This window comes from Hippoglossus hippoglossus, chromosome 16 (genome assembly GCF_009819705.1).
Source record: "Hippoglossus hippoglossus isolate fHipHip1 chromosome 16, fHipHip1.pri, whole genome shotgun sequence".
Taxonomy (NCBI): domain Eukaryota; kingdom Metazoa; phylum Chordata; class Actinopteri; order Pleuronectiformes; family Pleuronectidae; genus Hippoglossus; species Hippoglossus hippoglossus.
Window position 1 is genome coordinate 12,599,652 of NC_047166.1, and position 22,581 is coordinate 12,622,232.

Here is a 22,581-nt window from a genome sequence, read left to right on the forward strand (position 1 = left end):
CAGAAATTGCGATTTTTTTCTTTATTTTTATGTCTTTTTAAAATAATGAGTTCAAACGTTTCCTCTTTTCTTCACTTACTTTTTATTATATGTATATAGATTTGGTTATTTTTCCAATAAATGAAAACATTTCATCACAAACATATTTAAATGTTAGCAAACAAAAAAAGCAAATACAAATATAACATACATTGATATTCTTATGTTTAACTTATCACAATGTTGTAGGTACAGTATGGTACTGTAGCATTTAACCTTTTGTCATAATCACACAACACAGAATGCACAAATATTTTTATGTAGATTCAGTTATTTAATAAAAAAGTTTTAGATTTTCCTCTATTGACATGAATTTTAAAGCATTTAGGAGTTAACATAAAAAAAAAGTCTCAATGAGGCTCATTCCAGTTTAGGATGGAGAGCTTGTTCAGGGCAGGTCTGAAATTTTTTTGCGACCAGGTGGTCCAACATCTTTCTGCTCCTGTTCCTTCCCCATGCCTTCAAATGCCAAGATCCTTAAATGAAGAAAATGACAAGTCAGCTGCTTTAAAAGATATTGTTGTAAAGTTTTGACAGATTTTGATTCAGAAAAACTGTCAGACGTCTTAAATACTGTACCTCATTAGATACTTAGGATACTTTTCATGTTAAGCCTTAATTCTTTTTTTTTTTTTTTTCATGTTTAAAGACTGAGACATTTCAAAACACAGCTTTATTTTTGCAATTTGGGAACAGGACTAAACCTCCTGTTACCCAACTCTGGGTTTTCAGCCGCTCTCTATTTTATACTCACAGTTTTAGTATTGCATTTCTTTTTCCCAGCATCATATTCAGGAAGTCATTGTAGCCAAAAGTGTCTTTCGACGTCCCTCCAACCACCTCTGACATCATCTTTTTCAGCTCCAGGTGAGTCTTGGCCAGACCCAGTTTTTCCAACATTCGTTTTAACCCCATTATATCTGTGAAATTATTATACTGATTATTACAGATTTATACAAACATATATTCTGTGAAGAGACATTTATTCTGGGTCACAACTGTGAGCAAAAGTTGCTTAATGTTGCAAAATAAATTGCACCGTTGCACTCTTACCTATTTCTCCTTTGTCATTCAGATCAAACTCCATGTATTTTTCTGTAATACAAGAAAACACAATCTCATTCAAAAGAAATCTGACAGTCCACCAAATGCTTTAGTCCCATAGTCGACTTGTCTACTACCTGTGACTCAACATTTTATAGGCAAACATTGGAACATTTTTGGTGATCAATACATACACATAATATACAAAATCACTGTAGGAAAAGGAAACATTGGAATAAGATTAGTGGCCCTTAAATACTCACTTTTAAACATTTCAAGCTTTGAGGCAAGCTCTTCCTCTTCTGCATATTGGGGATCTGAAAGAAAGGCCTGGAGGAGCACAAGGGAAAAAATAAACTTAACTTCTTTAACCTGGGAACTCTATTACCAAGATAGTAACTTTCAGTTCAACACACCTCATTAACAGAGGTCAGTTTTTCTTCCTGATGAGACTTGAGGACGCCATATGCTTTACCGCCTGTGAGAGACCAAACAAATCCTCCATTCAAGAAATACACAACTTACTGTTGTTTTAACTGCACTTGCAAAATTAAAGTAGTTAAAGATGATAAAATGATAAACAAACACAGTGTGGGGAAAAGTCTGACTAACCTTGAACCCTGCTGTCCATTGCTGTGCACAGAGCTGAGCGACTGTGGAAACTCCACTGACACAGAGAAAGCTTTTTGATGGGGCTTTTGCAAATCGAGCCAGAAGAGGAAGTGGAGTGAGAAAGTTTCAGTTTGCATTAGTGAGGTTCCTACGTCGTATTTAAGGTTACAGCAAATTGAGGTCAACAGGCATATGATAATGTTCACAGTAAGTCTGAATTTGACCAGATAAGGAAGTAAAAAGCTCTGTTGTAACACTTCATTGAGAGATGTTTGCTTATAGGATAAATACTGTGTAATGGCTGAGGATGGACTCATTCGAATGTATAAGCTCTTATAAGATCTGTTGAAATTTGAATTAGGTTAGAAAAAAAGATCAGGGTTAAATACACATTAATTGAATAATACATTTGCTTAGGAGGCTAAGTTTTTGTTGTTGAGGAAAGTTTCACAGAGTCAATTCCTCTTTCTCTTTTCACTTTCCCTGCTCACATTTAACCATGAGTGGTCAGGTTGATGTAATGCTTAGTCCTGGCTACATGGTGGCGCTAATAGCCACGTAAACGAGTCAACAGAGGAACATCTCACTGTGCAGGTAGTTTCCTTATGAGACCTTTGTGCGACTTAAAGAACTGAAAATAGGTGGAGACAAAAAAAACAAACACCCCATTATGCCTAGAACATCAGTCTTTTGTCTGAACTTGCACGGAGAATGGCAGCGTTCTATCCACAGTGTCTCTTGTTGTCAGGTCTGGTAATGATGGTATCAGACTGCAGAGGTGAGTGGGTCACTGAATAATCTTAATCAGATTTCTTTCTTATCATCAGTAGACAATACTCCTTTTGCAGTATTCAGTATATACTATGACAGTTTGATAACTACAAAGGTATAAAGTATTGTTAAATGTATATTTTATAAATGTCTTGTGCAATCTTTGATAATCTGTTTTGTATTTCTGATACTGAAAGCAGATCATTTTCAAATACACTAAACAGTATTTCCTCTATGTGCTTCTCAAAACCTGATCTTTTTTTGGGGGCGTAATCACTTCAAAGCCGACTCAACATCGACTGTAACGGCTTATCTAGAAGAGGGTGCAACTCTCCCTTGTGTCAATGCAAACATGACGGATCCAAAGAGCTGCTACAGAGTCAGGTGGATGAAGCATTCCACAGACACTGGTCGGATGGAAGTTGTCCTGGCCTGGCCTCATAAATCCCAGTTAACCCTAACCCTAACCCAGCTCGCCAAACGTGTGAAGTGGAAAGTGGATGGGGAAGGACAGATGTCTCTCCTTCTCACAAAAGTACAAAAATCTGACGAGGGACTCTACAGCTGTGAAATGTGTCAAGGCTGGGACTGCACGCTGGTCAAAAACACATCTTTAGTAGTTAAAGGTGAGATGACACGTTTTATTCTCATGTTGCAAATAAATCACAAATGATTCACTTTTAAAAAAAAATCTCTCCTCTTTCAGACTGCAAAGTCCTGCAAGCAATTACGGCAAGACCTAGCAAACCCATCAAACTGAATTGCAGAGTGGACGTAACACCAAGGCCCCAGAATATCTCCTGGTTTTTGGTAAAAGGAGGTGAGCCTCAGTCCCTCCCCTCTGAGCGGGTTCAAATCAACCACACATCACTGGTTATCCTGTCTGTGAGAGCAAGTGACAGCGCGTGGTACAGATGTAATTACACTTACAATCAAACTCAACGCTGCTTTGACATCAGAGTTCAAGTCCAAGGTAATTTCTTAAGCAACTATATTTGGCATCATCATTAACACCAACAAATGACAATATACATAGCTGTGCTTTTTCTGTTTCCTTTATTAAACTGAAGATGCTGTCGAGGTCACACCCGTTCCGGTCACTGCAGCACAGACTCAGCAAGGTTTGTTTACTTTTTATATATACTGTATTTATCTTGTCAGTTAATCTTTTTTAATTCACTTCCTGTCTCCCTCAGCACTGACAAGCACTGAACCTCTCCCAGAAAAGAGGCAGGAAGAGAGCAGGGGAACAATTATCGCAGTTGTGTCTTCAGTCGTTATTGGGATTGTCGTCGCTGCTGCAGTGATAGGAGTGTTAATTCACTGCTGCCGTAACACCCAGAAACTCCCACAGCAAACCCAGAGCTCCCCAGCAGCAGGTCTGATCTGTGCACATGCTTCAGCTTTGACACGACTGCAGTGTGAAGTCTCCTGACAGCTGCTTTTTCTCTTGTTGTTGATCAGGGACACTTACGCAGCCTGACCACATTTATGAGAGAGTGACATGCTCAGATGGTGAGTTTCTCTCATTTCCTGTTTTGACTCAGTCACGGTGACCCCCCCCACCAGCTTTGTTCAACTCTCCACTGACGACCTTTCATTCGATCTCACAGATCCTTCAAACCTACGGGTCAACAGTATCTACCGGCAATACGAGAATGAAACCCCGATCACGTGTAAGTGGTACAATATGAAATCACAGAAGCATACTTTAATTCTCTTCATGATCAAATGACCAAATAACAACTTTTCTCTCCTTTATTGCAGTTCACTATTAAAAGCTGCTCAAGAAAAGAAGATGTTCCTGCTTGTTGTCTAATCTGGATGGGGACATTGATGCTGCATCTAAAAATATGTGACATCAGCTAAAACAAGAAGTTTTCAAAATATGAGACAGTTTAGTTTAGAAATACAGTATTTTGGAGTTTGGATTTTGCTGTTTTTCCACTTTCCCAGATACAGAAACAAATCAACACCTTAGGTTGGACCTGTTTATGTAGTTAGTGCAGTTTAAGTTTAAAGTTATGTCAAAAGAGCTAAAGCCCTCAACTAAACTGTATTCTTTGAGTTGAAAAGAAGAGTAACTGTGCCCATATTCCCCATTTGTAACCATCCATTTTACTTAAAATTAAATAAAAACATGATCTTTCATGAAAACCCTTCGTCCGATTTGAAGTCATATCTGCAGGTTGATGAATGATCACACATTCTTTGAAAACTTGTTTTTTATTTCATTGATGGTTGTGAAATTTCTTCATTTAGGTTAAAATAGGGACAAAAACACAAAAAATAAAAGGATCTAGTTCACAGCTTGTAATATATCATAGAAACTTTCAGTGGCGGCGGCTGCTTCTCTGTTGGATTCTTCTTTCTGTTGTAGTTCCGCATTATTTACATCCTCATACACGTTAGTCTGTGAAGAGGAATTGGAGAAGAGTTTTTGCATTAAGATATTTCAGCTCGACAAAAACATTCTGCAGCAATCTTTGTTTTTAGCATTATTTTCTTGTTATTGTCTCCACCAATATGTTTTTGTCTGTGTTTGTTTGTTAGCAGCAAAAACTAATCCACCAATTTCTATGAAAGTTTGTGGAGAGGTTGGGTGTGACTCAAGGAAGAAGCCATTACATTTTAGGGCTGATACAGATATTTTTTTCCACTTTAACATTTTCCTTGATTTCTCAGAGAATAACTCATGGATCTTGATGAAAAAAAAACATCTAGACTGTCGGGCCTTGGTGGAGGTATGTGCTCTACTGAGTGACTTTCTAGTTTCTTCAGTTTCCTCTTACCATTCCAATACTTGACTGTTCATGTGCTGCAAAAAGAAATGAAGGAAAACATCAGCCATCCAGGTATCGGTTCATTGACATCAAGGCTCTTGAATCCTCATTATGAGTACCTGCATCCTTGTTGCGCTTCCTCTTAAAGTAGACTCCTCCAGCAGCTACACACATCCCGAGGCCCAGAGGAAGGACTAACCATGCAGGCGTCTGCAAAGCTGGGGACAATGAATTATTATCATTTACGCCCTGTTTCAGAAACAATGGAGCATCATGTTGCTTTAATCAGGAAAGTGCTATAATATCACGGCTCATACTTACAGCTGACAGAGCCCCACTCCTTTGTTGCCATCATGACACCCTCTCTGTGCACAGAGCATTTTATTTCAGCCGAGCTCCGAGAACAAACTGGGAGAATTAGTGTGTTTGTGAGAGTGTTACTGTGGTTTATCAAACCACTCTGCCAGATAGTTTGGCCCTCACCAGACCAGGTTAAATTAAAGTCTTTGTCACATGTGTTAGTGCAGGTTAGCACACACGTCAGGGTGAGATTATGTCCGTCTGCTCCGCACTGTGAAGTAACTGTAAACACAAAACATACAGAGAAAAGTTGTAATAGCAGTTAACGTGGCTTGATTTAAAATTCCAGTGTGTAAGATTTAGCTGAAAGGGATCTATTGGCAGAAAATGAATTAAAAATAATCCTTGTCATGTTTTCACTAGTGAGTTTCATCTAAATTGTACGAATTGTTGTTTTCTTCACCCCAGAATGGGCCCTTTATATTTACATACTTTATATTTACATCGGGAGTGGGTCCTCTCTACGGAGGCCGCCATGTTTTTTACAGTAGCCCAGACTGGTCAAACTAAACATCTCATGAATTTTTAGAACAACTGAAGGCTGCCACAGGTTCTCATTCGTGTTTAGAAGAGAAGGGTGAGGGGAAGGGTATTCAGCTGCAACATGCAACTTCTCCACTAGAGGTCACTAGATTCCACACACTGCACCTCTAAGTTGAACAGATGTTATACTCACCATCGAGGGTGTGCAGTCTGATTTTGTTTAAAACCTTTTTCTCATCAGCGGCCTCTGAACACTGGTAGTCTCCTGCATTCAGAGCCGTCACTTCACCGATGAGCAGTGACGAGTCTTTGTTCAAATGAAAGGCCTCTGATTGGTCCTTTTCACGTGAGTTATTGTGTGTGAGGGGTCTTCCACCCACTGCCCACCTCACGCTGCCACTGACACCGAGAGAGGAAGTGCTGCTGCAGGAGAGTGACACTGACTCACCCACTGCAGCGAACACTTCCTCTACACCATCTGGGGCAAAGGGAGAACTGGTTACACTTTTACACGTTTTAAACGACATCTGTCATTAGGCGTGAGCACAGATTAGTACCTGTTATTGTTGTTGTGTGACTGATGGAGGCTTTAACAACGTCGTTCTGAGTCACTTGGCATCTCCATTTTCTGAGGTGGTCCGTCAGTTTCTTCTTGATGATCAGTTTAGAGAAACAATCAGAGAGTTTTTCAAAGTGAAATCTGTTTCCATTTATCGGAGTGTTATCCTCAGCAGTCCACGTGATGTGCAACTCTGGGTTGTCACAGGCAACGTATCCTTTATATGTGTTGAGGAAACACTGAAGTTCCACTGTGCCCTCTGCAGGATCCGGTCTCTCAGTAACTGGTGAATGAAAACAAAAAAGTAACCACTGTGACATTGCGATTAACAAATCCAAGGATTGTTTGAGCTACCAGGAGAATGAGCTCACTTACGTTGGAGAATCCGAAGGGAAACACTTGACCTGAGACCTCCACTGTCACAAGAGTAAAGCTGTGCATCGCTGAGCACAGGGCGGTTGATCTCCAGAGAGCAGTCCTGCAGCAGGCCCAACCTGGGGACGTTTGGAGCGCTCACTCTTCCAGCTCTCACCACCTCAGCAGCCGAACCAAACCCTTCAACCACACTCCAGTTAACAGAGGAACAGGATTTAATAGAGGAAATCCCACATGGCAAAGAAATACTGTCCATAGGGAGGGAGAACATCACCAGATGATCTGTTGGAGAAAATGAAATGAAGTATTTATTTGTCCAAGTTATAGCTCTGAGGAAATTATAATTAACCTCAACCAGAGTTCCATCTTCATTAAGAGAGCTGAAAAATGTATGTACTGTATGTGATACCAGTGACACTCAACATACTGTAAACTCAGCTGATAGTGACTCTGTCTGGAATGTTTCTTAAAACTGTTCAGTTCAATTCGTTTTAACTGTGTATTCATTTTACAGTAAACGTTTTGAAAATTAGTTCATACAGGGTAAAAATTGAAATACATTTTCAAGATGTTAGTTTTTCATTCGTCAGATCGATTGTTTTCCAATTTTCCATTTTCCATATTGAAATATGAATTGATAACAGACCCTTAAAGCCTGGATTTATCAAACCATATCCGACAATAAATTAACTACAGATACAATTAATCAAAACAGATTAAGAAGAAAACCTTTTCATAATCATTGATAATAGTTAATAATCACTTTGTCATTACCTGGTGACTGAACCCCAGCTGTTGTCCATGTAAGAGAGAGGAGACAGAGTTCCAGCAGAGACAGAGAAGCCATCTTTCATCTCTCGCTCACAGGTTCTCTTCTCGTATAGATTTTCTTGCTCATTGCCAAATCTGCTGATAGCAGAAGTTTTCCAAAACATATTTTCAGGAAATGACATTGTGTCAGCTCATTTGTTTGAAACCAGCCCCTGAGAGGAATCAGTGTTCATGATCACACATTTACACATTTAACACTAAACTGTGTCTTCATGAGGTTCTGTCAGTTGTGATTTTACTGTAATATGTTTCCTGTTTGTCACATGTTCAAGAAAATATAACTTTGTAGTAACTCCTTTTATCTCTGTCAGCTGTTAAAAGATGGCTAGTGGTGAAAATACCAACACTTTTACAAGCCAGAGCTATAACATGAGAGCATGAGACACATCTTCGGTCTTCACTTTCTGTAGCACGGCCCGTGTTTGTCCACTGGGTGCTGCTGTCAGACCTAAATTATGGGTTGTGCATGTGTGGTGAAGTGGCTCGATTGCAGGTTTGAAAATCAAAGCCCCCAGTTTTAAATATGTACTAGATGTATGAATTTTGGTAAACACTCGTCTGTTACGTTGAGCTTTTAAACAGGCTCCTGGAGCCAAACCCTCAACCTGAGAGGAAATCTGTCATTTGGAAATTATTATCATTATTCATGCAATTTTGGACCGCCTACTTATAACCAACTTTTACAAGGAAACATGTTTAACAATTTGATCAACTTCAAATGTTGCCCTTGTGGTCTTCAGACTATCTTAATATGAGGAAGTTTTTAGTTTTGGTGGATCTGGTCTGTGGTGGGGAATTTCAGTTTTTCGATGAAACAGGAAGTACTTTATAACGGACCTGTACATAGTCAAACCTGTAACAAGCTTAACCTGAACACATCAGGACATAATTCAGTCTCAGCCACAGTACATGAGGACTTTACTGGAGGGTGTATGATCAGTCATGACTCCACAGTTTTCTGATTGTCTTAGACAGCAGCTGATCACAGGTTGGTATTCCATGTTATGTCTGTGTTATACCTTGATGTAATCAGTGATGACTGTCATAGCACTGTGCTACACTGATCAGTACTTTATAACTTCATGAATAAGTCAAGTTTATTTATAAAACACATTTAATACGTCCAACCGTGAGTTGATCAAAGTGCTGTACAATAAAATATATAAAGACAAGTACAGGAATACATCAAAATACAACATTAAAACCTGCCCTGTAGAGTTTGCTTTGCCAGAAACAAAATTATTGCCTGGCACATGTCGACATGTTATTCATATACGCAAAGCGAATATCACGGTTCAAAGCCACGCTGCAGTTTGCTCTGCCACAGGAAACAAAGTGTTTTATCCGCCTCCTCGCTCTCACAGATGAACAGGAGGCAAAAGTTCACCACTGTAACATATGTGTACATGCGACTAGGCCCTAATGAACCCATGCAAATGCTGTTTTAATCAGGATATCCACTTATTTAATATAGCAAAACAAAGAAACAGAAAAAACTATTCATTCATATGCACAGAGACAAACTAATGTTTAAGCATCAAATCAGCATATGCTAACCCTAACCCTAACCCTAACCCTATGCACCTAACCCTAACCCTCAGGGATCAATCACAGGTCTTAGACGTGTTATAACTTTGTAGGACTTGACCTTCAGCACCACACTCGCGACTCCTCTCAGGTCGGGCAGAGACGCCTCGCCTTCCGGAAGGACAAATTGGAAATCTCTCAGCAAGTAGGCCGTGAACAGAAAGAGCTCCATTTTGGCAACAGACTCCCCCAGGCAGAGCCGAGCGCCCCCTCCGAAAGGCACCAGGGAGCGGGTGGTGGAGCCTCCTCCTCCTTCCAGAAAGCGCTCTGAGGGAGAGAGGGAGCAGCTTCTTTATTTGAGGCCTGCTGCTGAGCCAAGTGAAAGGTATTTGTCCGGTAGTTTGAGCAGTACCTGGTCTGAAGCTGTATGGGTCAGTCCACACTGCGGGATCATGGTGAGCTCCAAAAAGATTTGGAATGATGACTGTGTTCTTAGGGATGAAGTAACCTGCAATGCTGAATATGAGATTATACATCTGTCATCATGCAAAGTGAAGAGCAGATCAAATATTGTACATAAATGTAACAGAAGAACACAAAATTAGTGAGTAAGAGATGTGTGTTCTGTTCCAGGCCTCACCTGATCCCAAGGACTCAAGTGTTTGTTAGTATCGCAACACACTTCAAATGAATGCTCGTGATTTGTAGCTGTAGAAATATTCCAGTGTGTGCGCCATGCTATTTGTTCTCTTTGTCATTTCCATGTCTAACATAATTGCTTTTCACAATTTCGTTAAGTTGTTCTTCAATGTTTATGATAGGATTGTGCATCAAATCAGATCCAAATCCGTCCTATTTCATTGTTGTTTTCTTATTTGGGGGAAATGTGTGTTTGTACCAACTTGTACCAATGTCAATAAAAGGCTCTGGCCAACAGAGAAATTATCTCCAGCAGGCCTCACTCTTTTTGTGTCATTTCATTTCTTCTGCCAAAGAGGCTACGTGATCACCTCTGTCTGTTTGTTTGCTTGTGAGCAGGATTACCAGAAACCTACTGAACATATTTCCCAATGTTACTTTGGACTGATCCAGGAATTTTTTTCACTTTAGAAACACACACAGTTACGTGGGGCACATTTTAAGTTCAAGAGATTGAGGGTTTTTCTTTTCAATGATTTCTCAGAGAAGAATTCATGGATCTTGATGAAACAAATCAGACATATTTAGGGGACTGATATATCCAGATCTAGTGAATTTAAATGTGGTTTCATATGGGGACTGTATGCACTCTTCTAGTTGATGCTTGTTTCTTGTCGCTCTGCGGACCTGCTGTCTCTGATGGCTCTGTGCGGCACCGCCAACGGGGCAACGGGTCTCAGTCTGAGCACCTCGTTGATTAAAGCGCACAGGACGGGGAGTCGGTGTCTGTCACTGTACTTGGGATATCGGCCCTCCAGTACTGTGCACAACTCCTCATGCACAATGTTCTGCACCTGGAGATTAAAACAACAGAAGACAGATATATGGATATGAACTTTGGGCTTTGTAAATGTGTTCAAGGTGTTTTAAGTGAAAGGGTTTCCTGCCTCGGGCCTGTGCAGAAGGAAGGCAACAGTCCAGTTCAGCCAGGCTGCGGTGGTCTCTGTTCCCCCGATGAGAAGATCCACAGTGGCCATGTGCACGTGAGTGTCTGTGAGGAGCTGTAGCAAACAGGTGAATAATATAAAAACATCTTTAAATCCAGTTCATAGTCTGTTTCAATACATTTCATCTTCACCTCTCCTGGTTCTCACTCCTCACCACTCCTTGTTCTGTGTTGCACTGTTCCTCAATGCCCTGGAGGAGGGACCCTGTGATGGCGCCCTCGCTCTTCTTGTCTTGTGACTGCACAGAAAACAAAGTCACAGCTGATCAATGTGAACAGATGAGAGCTGGGATTCAACAAATTTTCTGCAAAGAATATTTGATTTGAAAGGTGATTCTATCTGAGATGATTTCTCATTATTATTCTTTCTTTAGCTCTAAAAACCTACTTTTACATTTGGAGGATAATGTGTCTCATTTTAACAAGCGATGTGTGAGCTGAGCAATGTAGCAGGATTAGCCCACCCCACACATTTTGATGCCTTTTATTCTTTGGTATTTGTTGTTACCGACCTTGTAATTGTTGATATGTTGTTTTATAATCTCATCTCTCCTGGCCACCTCGCTCAGGAGCCGGGAGAACACTGGATTTGGTAGTTTCTTAGAGAGAGAACAGATGTTATAATCTGTGTGAGGTCTAGTAAACATGATTGTGAGTCTCCTCATGCTTCCTACAATCAGACGGGTTCATATCTACTGACCCTGAGCAGTGGGTAGGAGTCCAGAGCAGTAATCCAGGGCGAGCCCCACAGAGCAACTATTTTATTCAAACAGTTGTGCAGCTGATGCACCTCTGAGGACCTCTTGTCATACTAAAAAAACACAGGGATTTATGTTTTAATACTTCCTGCAAATGAAATGCACTGTAACAGAAACTGAGTAGCACATTGTGAATACACGTAGGTAATGGAAGCTGCTAAAAAGGGGCAACATAAACAGTGGAATTCCCCAGTTTCCTGCATAAATAGGCACCGGAAGCTCTGCTCTGCCACAACCACAACTGTTCATTGATGAAAAGCTCATTTATAACTCTCCTTTTAGACACAAACCAAACTGTGGAGTGAAAGATACTCACTTCTTTTCCAAAAGCCAAAGTGGTGATGACATTACTGGCAGCCATTGAGAAATCCTCCGAGAGATCCACAGCACTTCCTTGATAATCCATCAAAACCTGAACAGTGAACAAACCACACTCTGCCTTTTTATGTGGCCACTTTGGAAACAGACAAACATCCACTTTGTATTCTAGATCTATGCTTTATACTTTATAGACTATTAAGACTTTAGATTAGCTGGATGTGTCCACACAATCTGTTCCTCTTGTTATTTATACCTTTCTCAGAAACAAGGCCTGTCTCTCGATCACGTTATGCAAAGATTGTTGACAGCAGCGCTGCAACGTGCTGTGGACGAGACGTCGATGGGCCCTCCACTCCTCATTATAATCCCCAAGAGAGATGGTGCGCCCTCCTCCAGACACAGTGTCACCTGATACAAGTCAGTAAAGGTTTTAAGGACATACAGTAACTCATTACTCATGCATAGTACTACATGGAAAAATAAGTATAAGTCGTTTACCCGTGTATGAGATTGGTCTCCCTGCAAAGTCGGACCATTTCTTCACCAGTGCTTCTCTTATAAATGCACTACTGTTAAGTACCACCATGGCTGAAAGAAAAAACAGGGGTTTGGTGTGGTGGTCATCTAAACCTGATTACAACAATATTCACAAAAGAAATCTGAAAGGATTACTTGAGTTTCCCAATTTCAGCCTGTAAATGTTCCCGTAGCGTTTTGCCAAATTGGTGAGGTGAATCGGCAGATGATCGTGTGTCAGCTCCATCATGTTGCCGATGAGAAAGTGGCCGGGGGGACCTGGGAGCGAGGGAGATGAGGAGCTGGGGAGACGTCCAGATGGAACGCCTGGGCAGAGTTAGTACAGAGAAAGGTAAGATGGAGCGAGAGAGAGGATGATGGGAAATTATATAAACCCATTTGACCAATAATCAAGTTCTGTGATCTGTACTTATCCATATGTGGAATAACATAACACTAATAGTGATTCTTAATAGGGAAATACAACCAGTGCGGTCAAATATGCACATGAGCATATTTTCCTGTTGACTCACCTCCCATGTGATTCCCCTGAACAGATTCGTCTCTCCGAGCTGAGATGAAGCTGTGTACCATCAGCAGCAGTAAAACCATGAACACAGCTCCCACACTGACCACTGAGAGCTCCATGTTGGGACTTATTGCTGGTGTCCCACTGCAGAAAGCAGATGGTCACGCTGCTCGTTCCATTTATTGTCACTTCAACCCTCTCGCAGCATGCATGTCTGCATGTTGATGTTTTCACTTAAATTCAAGGATGTCTAAATATTTTCTCGGTCAGGATATCTTACAATGAGATGAATGCATCACACGTAACAAGAGACAGCCTGATAAACACTGCAGCTACGTGCTGAAGGGCAAAACAACACATCTGAGCTGACGCAGGCTTTAGTTTATGTTGTTGGAAAAAAAAGAGAGCACACAATGAAACAACAACACTTCAGACCCACAACAGCCACATTTATTCCAATGGAGTGAGACAGTGCATATTTAATTACAGTAGTAGTGGGGTGGCATGGCGCTGCACAGGAAGGTATTAAACTGTGTGGAAATGTAGGGGTCAGGCAGAACAGTAGAAACTTATACAAAAAGTTGCAATTTAAAACTTTTACCCCTCTTTCGGTATATTTTCCTTCAGAAAAAACAAATTTGCATACACACATTGAATCAAATGTAGTGATAGCCGTCATTATAGCGATCAAAACCACTGCACATGCTCTGAGAATCAGACTGTGAGATCCGCCCTCCTCTGGATTTTCTACATCAGATGTGAGTTTTTCTGATGGACACTGGTGAACCCTCAGCCGTGAGTTGCAGGGGAGAACCTGGACGGTCTGAACTTCATCTCGGAGAAGGGGATGGAGGAGTCTTTGCCTTTCCAGTCTATCCACACGACTCCCTGTGTCGGAGAAAAGTGATGATATCGGATCAATGTGTTGCTGCACAGAAGATAAAACCGTTTGAAACCCCATTGGAGACTAATCCTTACCTGATTATTACTGTTGGTGCCATAAAGACCGTTGAGGTTGGTCTTGTAGCAGTTCTTGTACCACCAGCCTCCCATGTAGGCCCGGGCACAGTGGATCCCCAGAGGATCGGCGTCCTTGTCCCGGGTCGAGAATGGACGTCCATTATGGTATCTCATAGAGTCACCTGACAGAAACACAGCGACGTTATAGTACAAAATATAGTGTGCACTGCTGCACATGTTCAGGAAAATACAACATTTTTACAGTGTTCACCTGCAGTGCCTGTGTAGCCGGACACGCTGAGAGTGTAGTGCCTCTCCTCGGAATCGACGGAGAAGTTGCCGTAGTGAGCGTAAGCCGTGTCGTTTCCAGACTGCATGTCCACTCTCAGACTCACTGGGCCGACGCTGGTCAGGTTGTGGAGAAGTTCATTCCCTAAAGTAGGCAGGATGAAAGAGCAGATGTAGATTATAGGCTACTGGCTAATACTTTGATGCAGACGCGGTAATGGGATAATAATTGTTTCTTCCAACTGTACCGAGCCAGAACTCTTCACTCAGGTTCCCAAAGCCGCCGCTGTATTCGCTCCAGGTTCTGTAGAAGTCTGTCTTTCCGTTCATCCTCCTCTGGAAGACCTGGAAACACCACACCACAGCAGATTGATGTCCACTTTCCAAACCCATTCTACCCTTTTCTTATTAAATACAGTCTTGTTGAAGCAGCAGGAGTTTGTCTCACCGTCCAGCCACCTCCATCGGTCTCCATGTCACAGTAGACTCTGACCGCCTGTCCTTCCTTTCCTTGTGGGTAGATGTCCACCTCCCCTGACTGTAGCGCTCCGTTCAGCAGCTCCTGAGAGCACTCAGTTGGGAAAGAGAATCGTAGTTTACCTAAAGAACGGAAGGGAAAGGCATTAGTTGGGTGATTATTTATTATTTAGTATGCAAGAAGCAAATAAACTGGAATTACTTCACATTTATTTATTACCTGTGATGAATTCTGTGGTGACAACAGACGTGTAGTGTCCATCTCTCTCGCCTTGCACCAGAACTATGTAGCGTGACATGGGCAGCAGCCCTGTCACCTTATACTCTGTGATGGTTGAGTCCAGGGTCACCTCCTGATGTGTATGCAGAAACACATGCAAAGTTAATCCATACAAAAAGCTGTGTTTGTTCTGCAAGTGCCAATGATGGAGGGATATTATTCACCTTTGCCTCTTCTCCTGCCACCTGATAGATGACTCTGTAGCTGTGATAGACAACAGTGGAGCTTCTCCATGTTATCAGTGCAGAGCGTGCCCCCACCTCACTGGCTTTAACCACTGAGGAACACAGATCATCCAGGTTACACACAAATGACTGTGGAACTGAGGCAGTAAACATTGCTGATCTGACTTCCCCTGCCTCTCCACTCACCGTTAGCAGTGGTAAATGTAGTTGAGATGGCCATGCTCTGCAGACTGTCCTTCTGGCTCAGCACTTTAACTGTGTACAGGGTGCCTCTCTGCAGACCTTTCAGATGGTGCTCCACTGAGTTTCCAGACAGCATCACTGTCACCGTCACATTAGGAGCTGTGGCACGAAGGAGAATGAAAGAGATAACATTAGATCACATTTATTACCAAATTTATTTAAACAAAATCTACATTTATAGGTTGAAATGACTTATAACGCCACCTAGTGTTTCAAACCGTCTTGGGCCTTGCCTACTTAGAGTAAACTGTCTCTGCGTCATGACATTTATATATGTAGCTAATGGGTTAACACCCTCAGATCAAAGGTGGGCGGCCTCCTGCCACCAGCAACCGCTCGTGAGTAGGAATCTGGAAAGCTGAGTTCATTTTCAAACCTTTGCTGAAACTAAACCCCCAAAACCACCACATCGTCCCTCATCCTCCCCTGCCCCTCCGTGTCCTCATACAAGGCTGCTTCAGCCCCGGCTCTCACACAAACACACACACAAACACACACACTTCTGCGACAGAAATATGGAGTAGAGAGCTTCTGTGCCGGTGATTCGAACAGCTGTGGACCGCCACACTCTTCAGACATGGTTGTCTCAGCACCGGCCAGCTGTGCCAATCGGTGTCTCAGGACAACCTTAGTCTTTGGCTTGTATTATATTTCTGTGTGTGTGTGTGTGTGTGTGTAGAGCTTTTCATCACTCATCAGTTTATCAATACTGCCACACTTACTCTTGGAGGACTCGTAGCTGATTATGAAGCGGTCTACTTTCCCCAGACTGGGCGTCCACTGCAGCACGGCTCTGGTATCCGTCACATTGACAACTTGAAGATGCGTAGGAGGAGCGGGCACTGCAGTCACGAGACAATCCGTGCAGTGTTAATTGCTGTTATTTGACATGCCAAGACAATAAACAATATTCCGCACATAAGAGTGAACTTATCTAACTGAGTACCTGTGGTGATAACGGCTATGAGGGCTTCACTCTGCACTCTGCTGAGTGTGGTTGTTACAGAGATGATGTAGGAGGCTCCAGCAGACAGCTTGGACAGCACCATGGAAGACTGCTGAGACTCCATGACAACAAAGCGGCTCTCCCCTATAGCAGGACACAGCATAAATATCACATCATGAGTAAGGATCCACAGGTTCTGACATTAAACAAGGGGATAATGACCTGCACTTTATTTCACTGACCTGTGACAATGTTGGTATAGGAGACCCTGAAGCCAGTGAATGTGGTCTTTGGTTTGGACCAGGACACAGTGAGAGAAGTCTCTGTTACATTGCTGAAAACCATCTCTGTGGCTGGCTCAGGACCTGGCAAGAGAAAATACAAGGGGATTTTTATTTACATTTATAGTCAAACGTCCTTGAATATGTTGTTTCCTGGTACTGGTTGTGTTCCTGGTAGTTGTGGAGATTAATTACCTGTAACTGCAGATACTCTGTGAATCTTTGATCTTCTCTCAGCACCGGTTCCATATACGTACAGGACATAACGCATGTTCGCCCGAAGGTTGCTGAATTCCACAGAGCGTACGCTGCTGGGCACCACCATGGAGATCCTCTTGGTTTCAGCTTTAGTTCTTGATCCAGTAGTTTTACTGGAAGAAACAGTCGTTCCTGTGTTCTCAGTCTGTACATGGACCTCGGCCGGGTTCTTAGCTGCAGAGATCTTCTCTGATCCAAGAGCTTCCTCCTCAAAGTCTTCGTGGTCGTCTTCATCGCCCTCTGTCCGAGGCTCTCTCCTGATCACGGTGAAATTTTTGAACATGCCCTGTGGTGCTGACCATGTGATGGTGAAGCTGTAGGAGGAGATGTTCACCACCTTCACAGAACCTAATCCAGATCCTCCCATCCCTCTGCTCACCCCAGTGCCTTGGATGCTTGTTTTGTTCTGCGCAGCTCGAGCCTCGTCTGTCGTTGCCGTGGTGGTTGAGTTCACTAGGTACTGACTCTTCTGTGTGACTTTCCCCTTTCCAGCTTCAGTGTTTCTGTTGTCAATGGTTTGCACATTTGTATTCTCTACTTTGATTGTCTTGCGTTTATGTCCAGATGATTGAGTGACATTCTTCTCAGCCATTGTGGACTGCTCCAGAGTCTCCTTTCCTGTTCTGGTTTTGTTTGTTCCTATGCCTTTGGACAGAATGGTCACTATTTTAGCCGTGCCATTAGATTTCTTTACGTTACCTTGCAGAGTTATGTTGTTATGAGGTTCATCTTTCAGCTGGTCAGATTTAGTAAATATTTTACTGGCACTTCCTTCCTTAACAAGCTTGAGGTCAGTTTTTTGGAGAACCTTTTTAGAGGTCTGGATGGTTTTGCCTTTTCGCGCCTCTTCTTGCTTCCTTCCCTCATGTTTCAGGAGAACTTGACCAACAGTTGGGCGATTGGTCTTTGTTGCACTTGAGGAACCTTTCATGATTATTTTTTTAACGGAAACTTCTTGTTTCCCTTGTGTTTTAACAAGACCTGTTTTAACATTAGTGGTCACTCTGGGTTTGCTGTCAAACTCTTTGGCTTCACTCTCCTTCTTCTGGTCCTTTTTCTGCTGGGTCACTGTCTCCACTGTCTCCTTGGCCTTTCCTTTGGCAGCCTCTGAAATTTCAGAGCAGAGATTAAGATTAAAGTGTGAAAGACATATTGGTATATATACCGATAAATATACATTGAAGAAAGACAATTGTTGGACCAACTTAAAAGATTACTTCAATTTGTAACTCACAGATGAATTAGGTTTGCTATACTGAACAAAACAAATTAACACAATTGCTAACTTTAATATGAAAAAACTTAATTCATTTGGGTGTTGTTCTAAGCACTTACTTTTATGACACTCTGTCCCTTGGGCACACTTAGCGCAGTCTGGACCCATGAACCCCTGATGACAGACACATTTCCCCTTCTCACATTCACCATTGCCGCTACAGTCATCCGGACAATTTGCAGAACATGGACCTGGGGGAGCAACAAAAATAACCAAAATTATTGATTCCACATCTCTAACGAGTTGTGTGATGTATAGTGATCTGGTTAATATGAAGGAATCGTACATTTGTCTTTTAAGAGGGACATCTCGCGCTCCAGTCGGACCACTCGTCCTTTCAGTGCATCCATCTCAGTCTCACATCCCCCATCGCACCCACCGGCTACCAAGCTTATCTTATGCGTCATCACCAGGGGAGTGCCAGGCATCAGCTTCACCTCCTGCTCCTTGGCGTTGTTCGAGTCACAGCCGTCACCGATCACCACCTTGATTGGTCGAGAAAGGGCAGACTTCTCTTTGGTGGTGGCTGAGGCTGTGATCTTGTCTTTGTCGGCTGCAGAACCACTGGCAGTAGCTGGCTTTGCTGGTGTTGACGGAGCAGTTTGAACCGCAGTGGGGGCGTGCTTGTCTTTGGAGTTTTTCACATCACCGGTGGAGGGAGACTTAGCTACAACAGTCTGATTGACAGAGGCTGTGGGCTTGTTTTTGGTGGTTTTAGCGCCACTGGCAGGAGCCGACTTTGAGGATGTTGACTGAACGTTTTGAACTACGGTGGGGGCAGGCTTGTCTTTGGCAATCTTCCCATCAGTGGCTGAAGGGGATTTTACTGAAACAGTCTGATTGACCGAAGGCTGGAGTTTTTCTTTGGGGGTTTTAGCACCGCTGGCTGGCGCAGACTTTGTGGATGCTGACGGAACATTTGGAGCTCCCGTGGGGGCCGGCTTGTCTTTGCTGGCCTTCACTTCACCGGCTGAAGGAGACTTAGCTGAAACTGTCTGATTGGCTGCGACTGTGTGCTTTTCTTTGTTGGTGATGGTGCCACTGGCTGCCACAGTTTGAATTACTGCCGGGCTGGCTTTGCTTTTGGTGGTCACCGTAGCATTGAAGGTCGGAGATTTTTGGTTGGAGGCTGGCGTCGGTAAAACAGTCTGATTGACTGTGTTTGGTTTCAGGTTGGGGCGAACGGTCTGTTTGGGGAGAGTAGAAGTGGTTTTTGGTTTTGAAAGGGTGAAAACGGCATTGGCTTTGGTCACATCGCTTCCTGTGGAGTTTCTCTTCTCATTGGTCGTGGTTTGTAAGGAGGGAAATGGGGTGAGCAGGAGGAGAAGTCCCAGAGTAAACAGCATTTTGAGCCAGCAGCAGGAGCCACTGATGGTATCGCCTCTGGAGAATCTGTATGTATGTTACTGTAAAAGTTGTGCAGGGGGATTTGGCCAGGATTTTCCTACAGATGAAACAAATGAAAGACATGAATTATGACTTGGTTCAATGCAGAAAGTTTTAAGACAAATAATTTGAGACATATCTTTTAACTCAAGAATGGCTTTGCTCTGCCCTTACCCCCTCACTGTTTTAACATTCACAGTGTTACCAGTGTCAAACTTTTATGCTCCAACTCCAACAAAAAAATCTAAACTCAAAGTGAATAGAAACATTTTAAACCGTGCATGCTGGAACACATTTAAAAGTGAGGAAAAGAAATGCAGCAGTGTTCCAGTCAGCCGTAAAAGTTGATTTCGGTGGGCTGCCAAACCAAGTAAAATCTAAATGACCTGATTCGGAACAGGAAGGAAGAAGGTGACTTGCGCGGGAAATCCAGAGAGTGCTGCTGGAGAGACGATGCTGAGCAGTAACAGAGCTTCACTGTATAGAACTGTGGGACACTGTACGTCTTTCACTATACAGACGGTTACATAATCCACTGCACCCACAACCCGTAAAACCACTAAAAGAAATATTTCCAGCCTTGGCCTTAAATCTGTAGAAAATCAAATAAATCGTGCAACAGGTAAACACATTTAAATGCTTCGCTACACAGCACGCCAACTTTGAAATGTTGCATCAGAGCGCATTGATTAATTGACTAAGAGGCTGCAGTATTAGGCACTCGCATTTATTAGTTTAACTTAAGAATGTAATAATTAAACTCGACTTTCAGGGAGATTCTGGTTTATTTAGCAGCTATAATAACGTTATCTTATGTGTGCACACAAAAATCACAAATGTCATGTTCTTCACTCATTGCAAAATGTATTTTTATTTTTTTCTGCAGCTGAAGCACAGCATTCAAATTCCCTCAGTAATAATAAACAAAGTATTTTCACACTCTCCATAAAGTTAACTATGAGGATTTCTTCAAATTTCAACAGACATTGAAGTTCATTAATTCTAATGGCTGCTGTTACCATTCTGAGATCATAACAATTACATGGAGAAATAAATCACTTACCAGAGTAATGGTTTGGTTCTTTATCTCTGTCTTTGTGCTGCTCCCTCCATCTGATTGGAACAGCTCACTGGACTCACTGGTTATGATGAGGGAGGAGAGAGGTGAGAAAAAGGACCACCACTAGAAAGGAGGAGAGTGATAAAGTCTGCTCCTACTTAAGGACCCCCCCTCTTCCACGCCTAGTGGTCCCACTCGCTCAACCACCACGGAAAATATTTGCATTGGACTTACGAAACCAGAGAGATTTTTACACAGATTTCTGCATCAAATACTATCAACTGCTCTCTTGAATTCTGTTACAGAACATTTTTTCTAAAACACATTTTACACGTGTTTTATGTAAATATGTTATGATACAAACAATCCAGGGTCATGTGTTTCTGTGTGAAGGATACATAACAAATATGTGTGAAACTAATTTATGTTTTGTGTGTAATTTAAAGTCTAAAATGTTGAGATTTCGGACTGATCTGTCATTGTGGCACAAAAATGAAAACACAAAAAAAGCCTGCGTGCGTGTTTTCGGCTTTTCACAGCTCCTGACAGTCATCTTAGTGTCTTGGCTTATTCCAGACATCGCTAACACTTCGACACAGTCTGTGATTGAATAAAGCCCAAAGGGCCGAGAATCATGATTCAGCTGGAATACACAGCATCAACACTGCAGGTATTCAGCGCTGACTCTGGGGGACAGGAACCTCTGGCCATATGAATCGGCTGTTTGTTGGAGGTAATGAGATGAAACTACGTGGGAGTTATGTAAGTGACCAAATATCCAGCAGATTTAAGGAATGCTCTGTGAGGGCGCTGCATCTCTCACCAAACGGCCACCCACCATCCCACCTTTTGTAAACCACATGAAGAAGAGTGTTTCAAGTTGTGAAGAGCAAACAGGGCGTAAGTGACATTTTCAGAATTTTATAGAAGAACAACAACAAAAGTTTATAACACTTTGTAAAATATGCTTTATTTTTGTTAGACTACAACAGCAAGTACTCATCCAATGGAAGCCATAGTTAAAATGTATTCTAATTAGTTTTAAATCCAATAAAAAAGCCATCCTGGTAACTGGTGGTATCACCCAGATTTGTCATGACCAAGCCTTAAAAAATGCAGCATGCTTACTGATTTTTGTGCATTGTAGCATGAGTCTGCCTAAGGTGTTGTTCTATTTTTTTTACTGCTGTCGTCCTAACGTGGTAAAATATGATTTTTGTTCCTAAGACTGTGGGAATGCGAAACCATTTTGCGCAACGTATGTGAAACTCTCTCATATTCTGTTCCTGTCACATGTGCTCACTCTGGGTACAGTTTGATATGTTCCAGGGAAGTGAGAACCCACACAGTAAACATGGTATTTACCCAAAGGTATTTTAGTTGCAAGTGTGTTGAGATAGCAAGTTTTTCTTGGTGAGAACAGTGTGTACTGATACTGACAGACATCTAACCAACACTGTTGCAGCACAGCGATGCAGCACAAGGTCTCATACAGTACTGAAGCTGTAGTGTTGTCAGTTGTGTGCTGCTTCTGCCAAATGTAAATGTAATGTGGTTTTCCCTATCTTTGGAAGTTTCAATAGTGGGGACTATACTATACCTACCACAGGCATTCAATGATGCACATCAGCAAACAACAGAAACCACTAATGACAAAGAGCAACCTAAAAAAATACAAGTTAAATTTGACAAGAAAAAACAAAATATCTAAATTATATACAGATGGCAAACACATAGTGCACATGTACAAACATGGATTAATCAGCATGTACACACGAATACATAAAT

General features: G+C 42.1%; 5 protein-coding genes across 7 annotated transcripts; 1 reads left to right on the forward strand and 4 right to left on the reverse strand.

Annotated features, from left to right (window-relative positions):
• Nucleotides 1-290: 290 nt before the first annotated feature.
• Nucleotides 291-1,849, reverse strand: LOC117776704 (allograft inflammatory factor 1-like). Of its 2 annotated transcripts, none has more exons than XM_034610882.1 (6): nt 1,696-1,849; nt 1,500-1,561; nt 1,347-1,413; nt 1,093-1,134; nt 794-959; nt 291-515 (listed from the first exon to the last, which is right to left on the reverse strand). In XM_034610882.1, the coding sequence occupies exons 1-6, from the start codon at nt 1,712-1,714 to the stop codon at nt 428-430; spliced, it is 444 nt and encodes a 147-aa protein (XP_034466773.1). In that variant the 5' UTR covers nt 1,715-1,849; the 3' UTR covers nt 291-427. The 2 variants fall into 2 exon arrangements, with proteins under 2 accessions (XP_034466773.1, XP_034466774.1); XM_034610883.1 differs by having other exon boundaries at nt 1,343-1,413; nt 1,696-1,792.
• Nucleotides 1,850-2,355: 506 nt separating this feature from the next.
• Nucleotides 2,356-4,618, forward strand: LOC117776701 (junctional adhesion molecule-like). 2 transcript variants are annotated; one of them, XM_034610879.1, is made up of 8 exons: nt 2,356-2,473; nt 2,751-3,092; nt 3,173-3,439; nt 3,537-3,587; nt 3,663-3,845; nt 3,931-3,981; nt 4,080-4,142; nt 4,234-4,618. In XM_034610879.1, the coding sequence occupies exons 1-8, from the start codon at nt 2,407-2,409 to the stop codon at nt 4,242-4,244; spliced, it is 1,035 nt and encodes a 344-aa protein (XP_034466770.1). In that variant the 5' UTR covers nt 2,356-2,406; the 3' UTR covers nt 4,245-4,618. The 2 variants fall into 2 exon arrangements, with proteins under 2 accessions (XP_034466770.1, XP_034466771.1); XM_034610880.1 differs by having other exon boundaries at nt 2,358-2,486; nt 2,741-3,092.
• Nucleotides 4,619-5,217: 599 nt separating this feature from the next.
• On the reverse strand, nt 5,218-8,152 carry LOC117776385. Its single transcript, XM_034610249.1, has 8 exons — nt 8,056-8,152; nt 7,801-7,935; nt 7,027-7,308; nt 6,650-6,934; nt 6,286-6,570; nt 5,571-5,831; nt 5,369-5,467; nt 5,218-5,284 (listed from the first exon to the last, which is right to left on the reverse strand). Exons 2-8 carry the CDS (start codon nt 7,871-7,873, stop codon nt 5,244-5,246), a joined length of 1,326 nt encoding a protein of 441 aa, XP_034466140.1. The 5' UTR covers nt 7,874-7,935; nt 8,056-8,152; the 3' UTR covers nt 5,218-5,243.
• Nucleotides 8,153-9,161: 1,009 nt separating this feature from the next.
• On the reverse strand, nt 9,162-13,281 carry LOC117776698 (steroid 21-hydroxylase). Its single transcript, XM_034610867.1, has 12 exons — nt 13,158-13,281; nt 12,781-12,951; nt 12,607-12,696; nt 12,362-12,516; nt 12,104-12,199; nt 11,730-11,840; nt 11,542-11,628; nt 11,185-11,268; nt 10,971-11,084; nt 10,711-10,877; nt 9,797-9,900; nt 9,162-9,711 (listed from the first exon to the last, which is right to left on the reverse strand). The coding sequence occupies exons 1-12, from the start codon at nt 13,270-13,272 to the stop codon at nt 9,455-9,457; spliced, it is 1,551 nt and encodes a 516-aa protein (XP_034466758.1). The 5' UTR covers nt 13,273-13,281; the 3' UTR covers nt 9,162-9,454.
• Nucleotides 13,282-13,581: 300 nt separating this feature from the next.
• Nucleotides 13,582-20,908, reverse strand: tnxba (tenascin XBa). The gene is made up of 15 exons (XM_034610865.1): nt 20,797-20,908; nt 18,634-19,791; nt 18,407-18,538; nt 17,009-18,178; nt 16,775-16,897; nt 16,533-16,676; nt 16,309-16,428; nt 15,530-15,685; nt 15,323-15,435; nt 15,099-15,231; nt 14,850-15,001; nt 14,650-14,746; nt 14,385-14,546; nt 14,132-14,295; nt 13,582-14,041 (listed from the first exon to the last, which is right to left on the reverse strand). The coding sequence occupies exons 2-15, from the start codon at nt 19,691-19,693 to the stop codon at nt 13,943-13,945; spliced, it is 3,825 nt and encodes a 1,274-aa protein (XP_034466756.1). The 5' UTR covers nt 19,694-19,791; nt 20,797-20,908; the 3' UTR covers nt 13,582-13,942.
• Nucleotides 20,909-22,581: the final 1,673 nt, after the last annotated feature.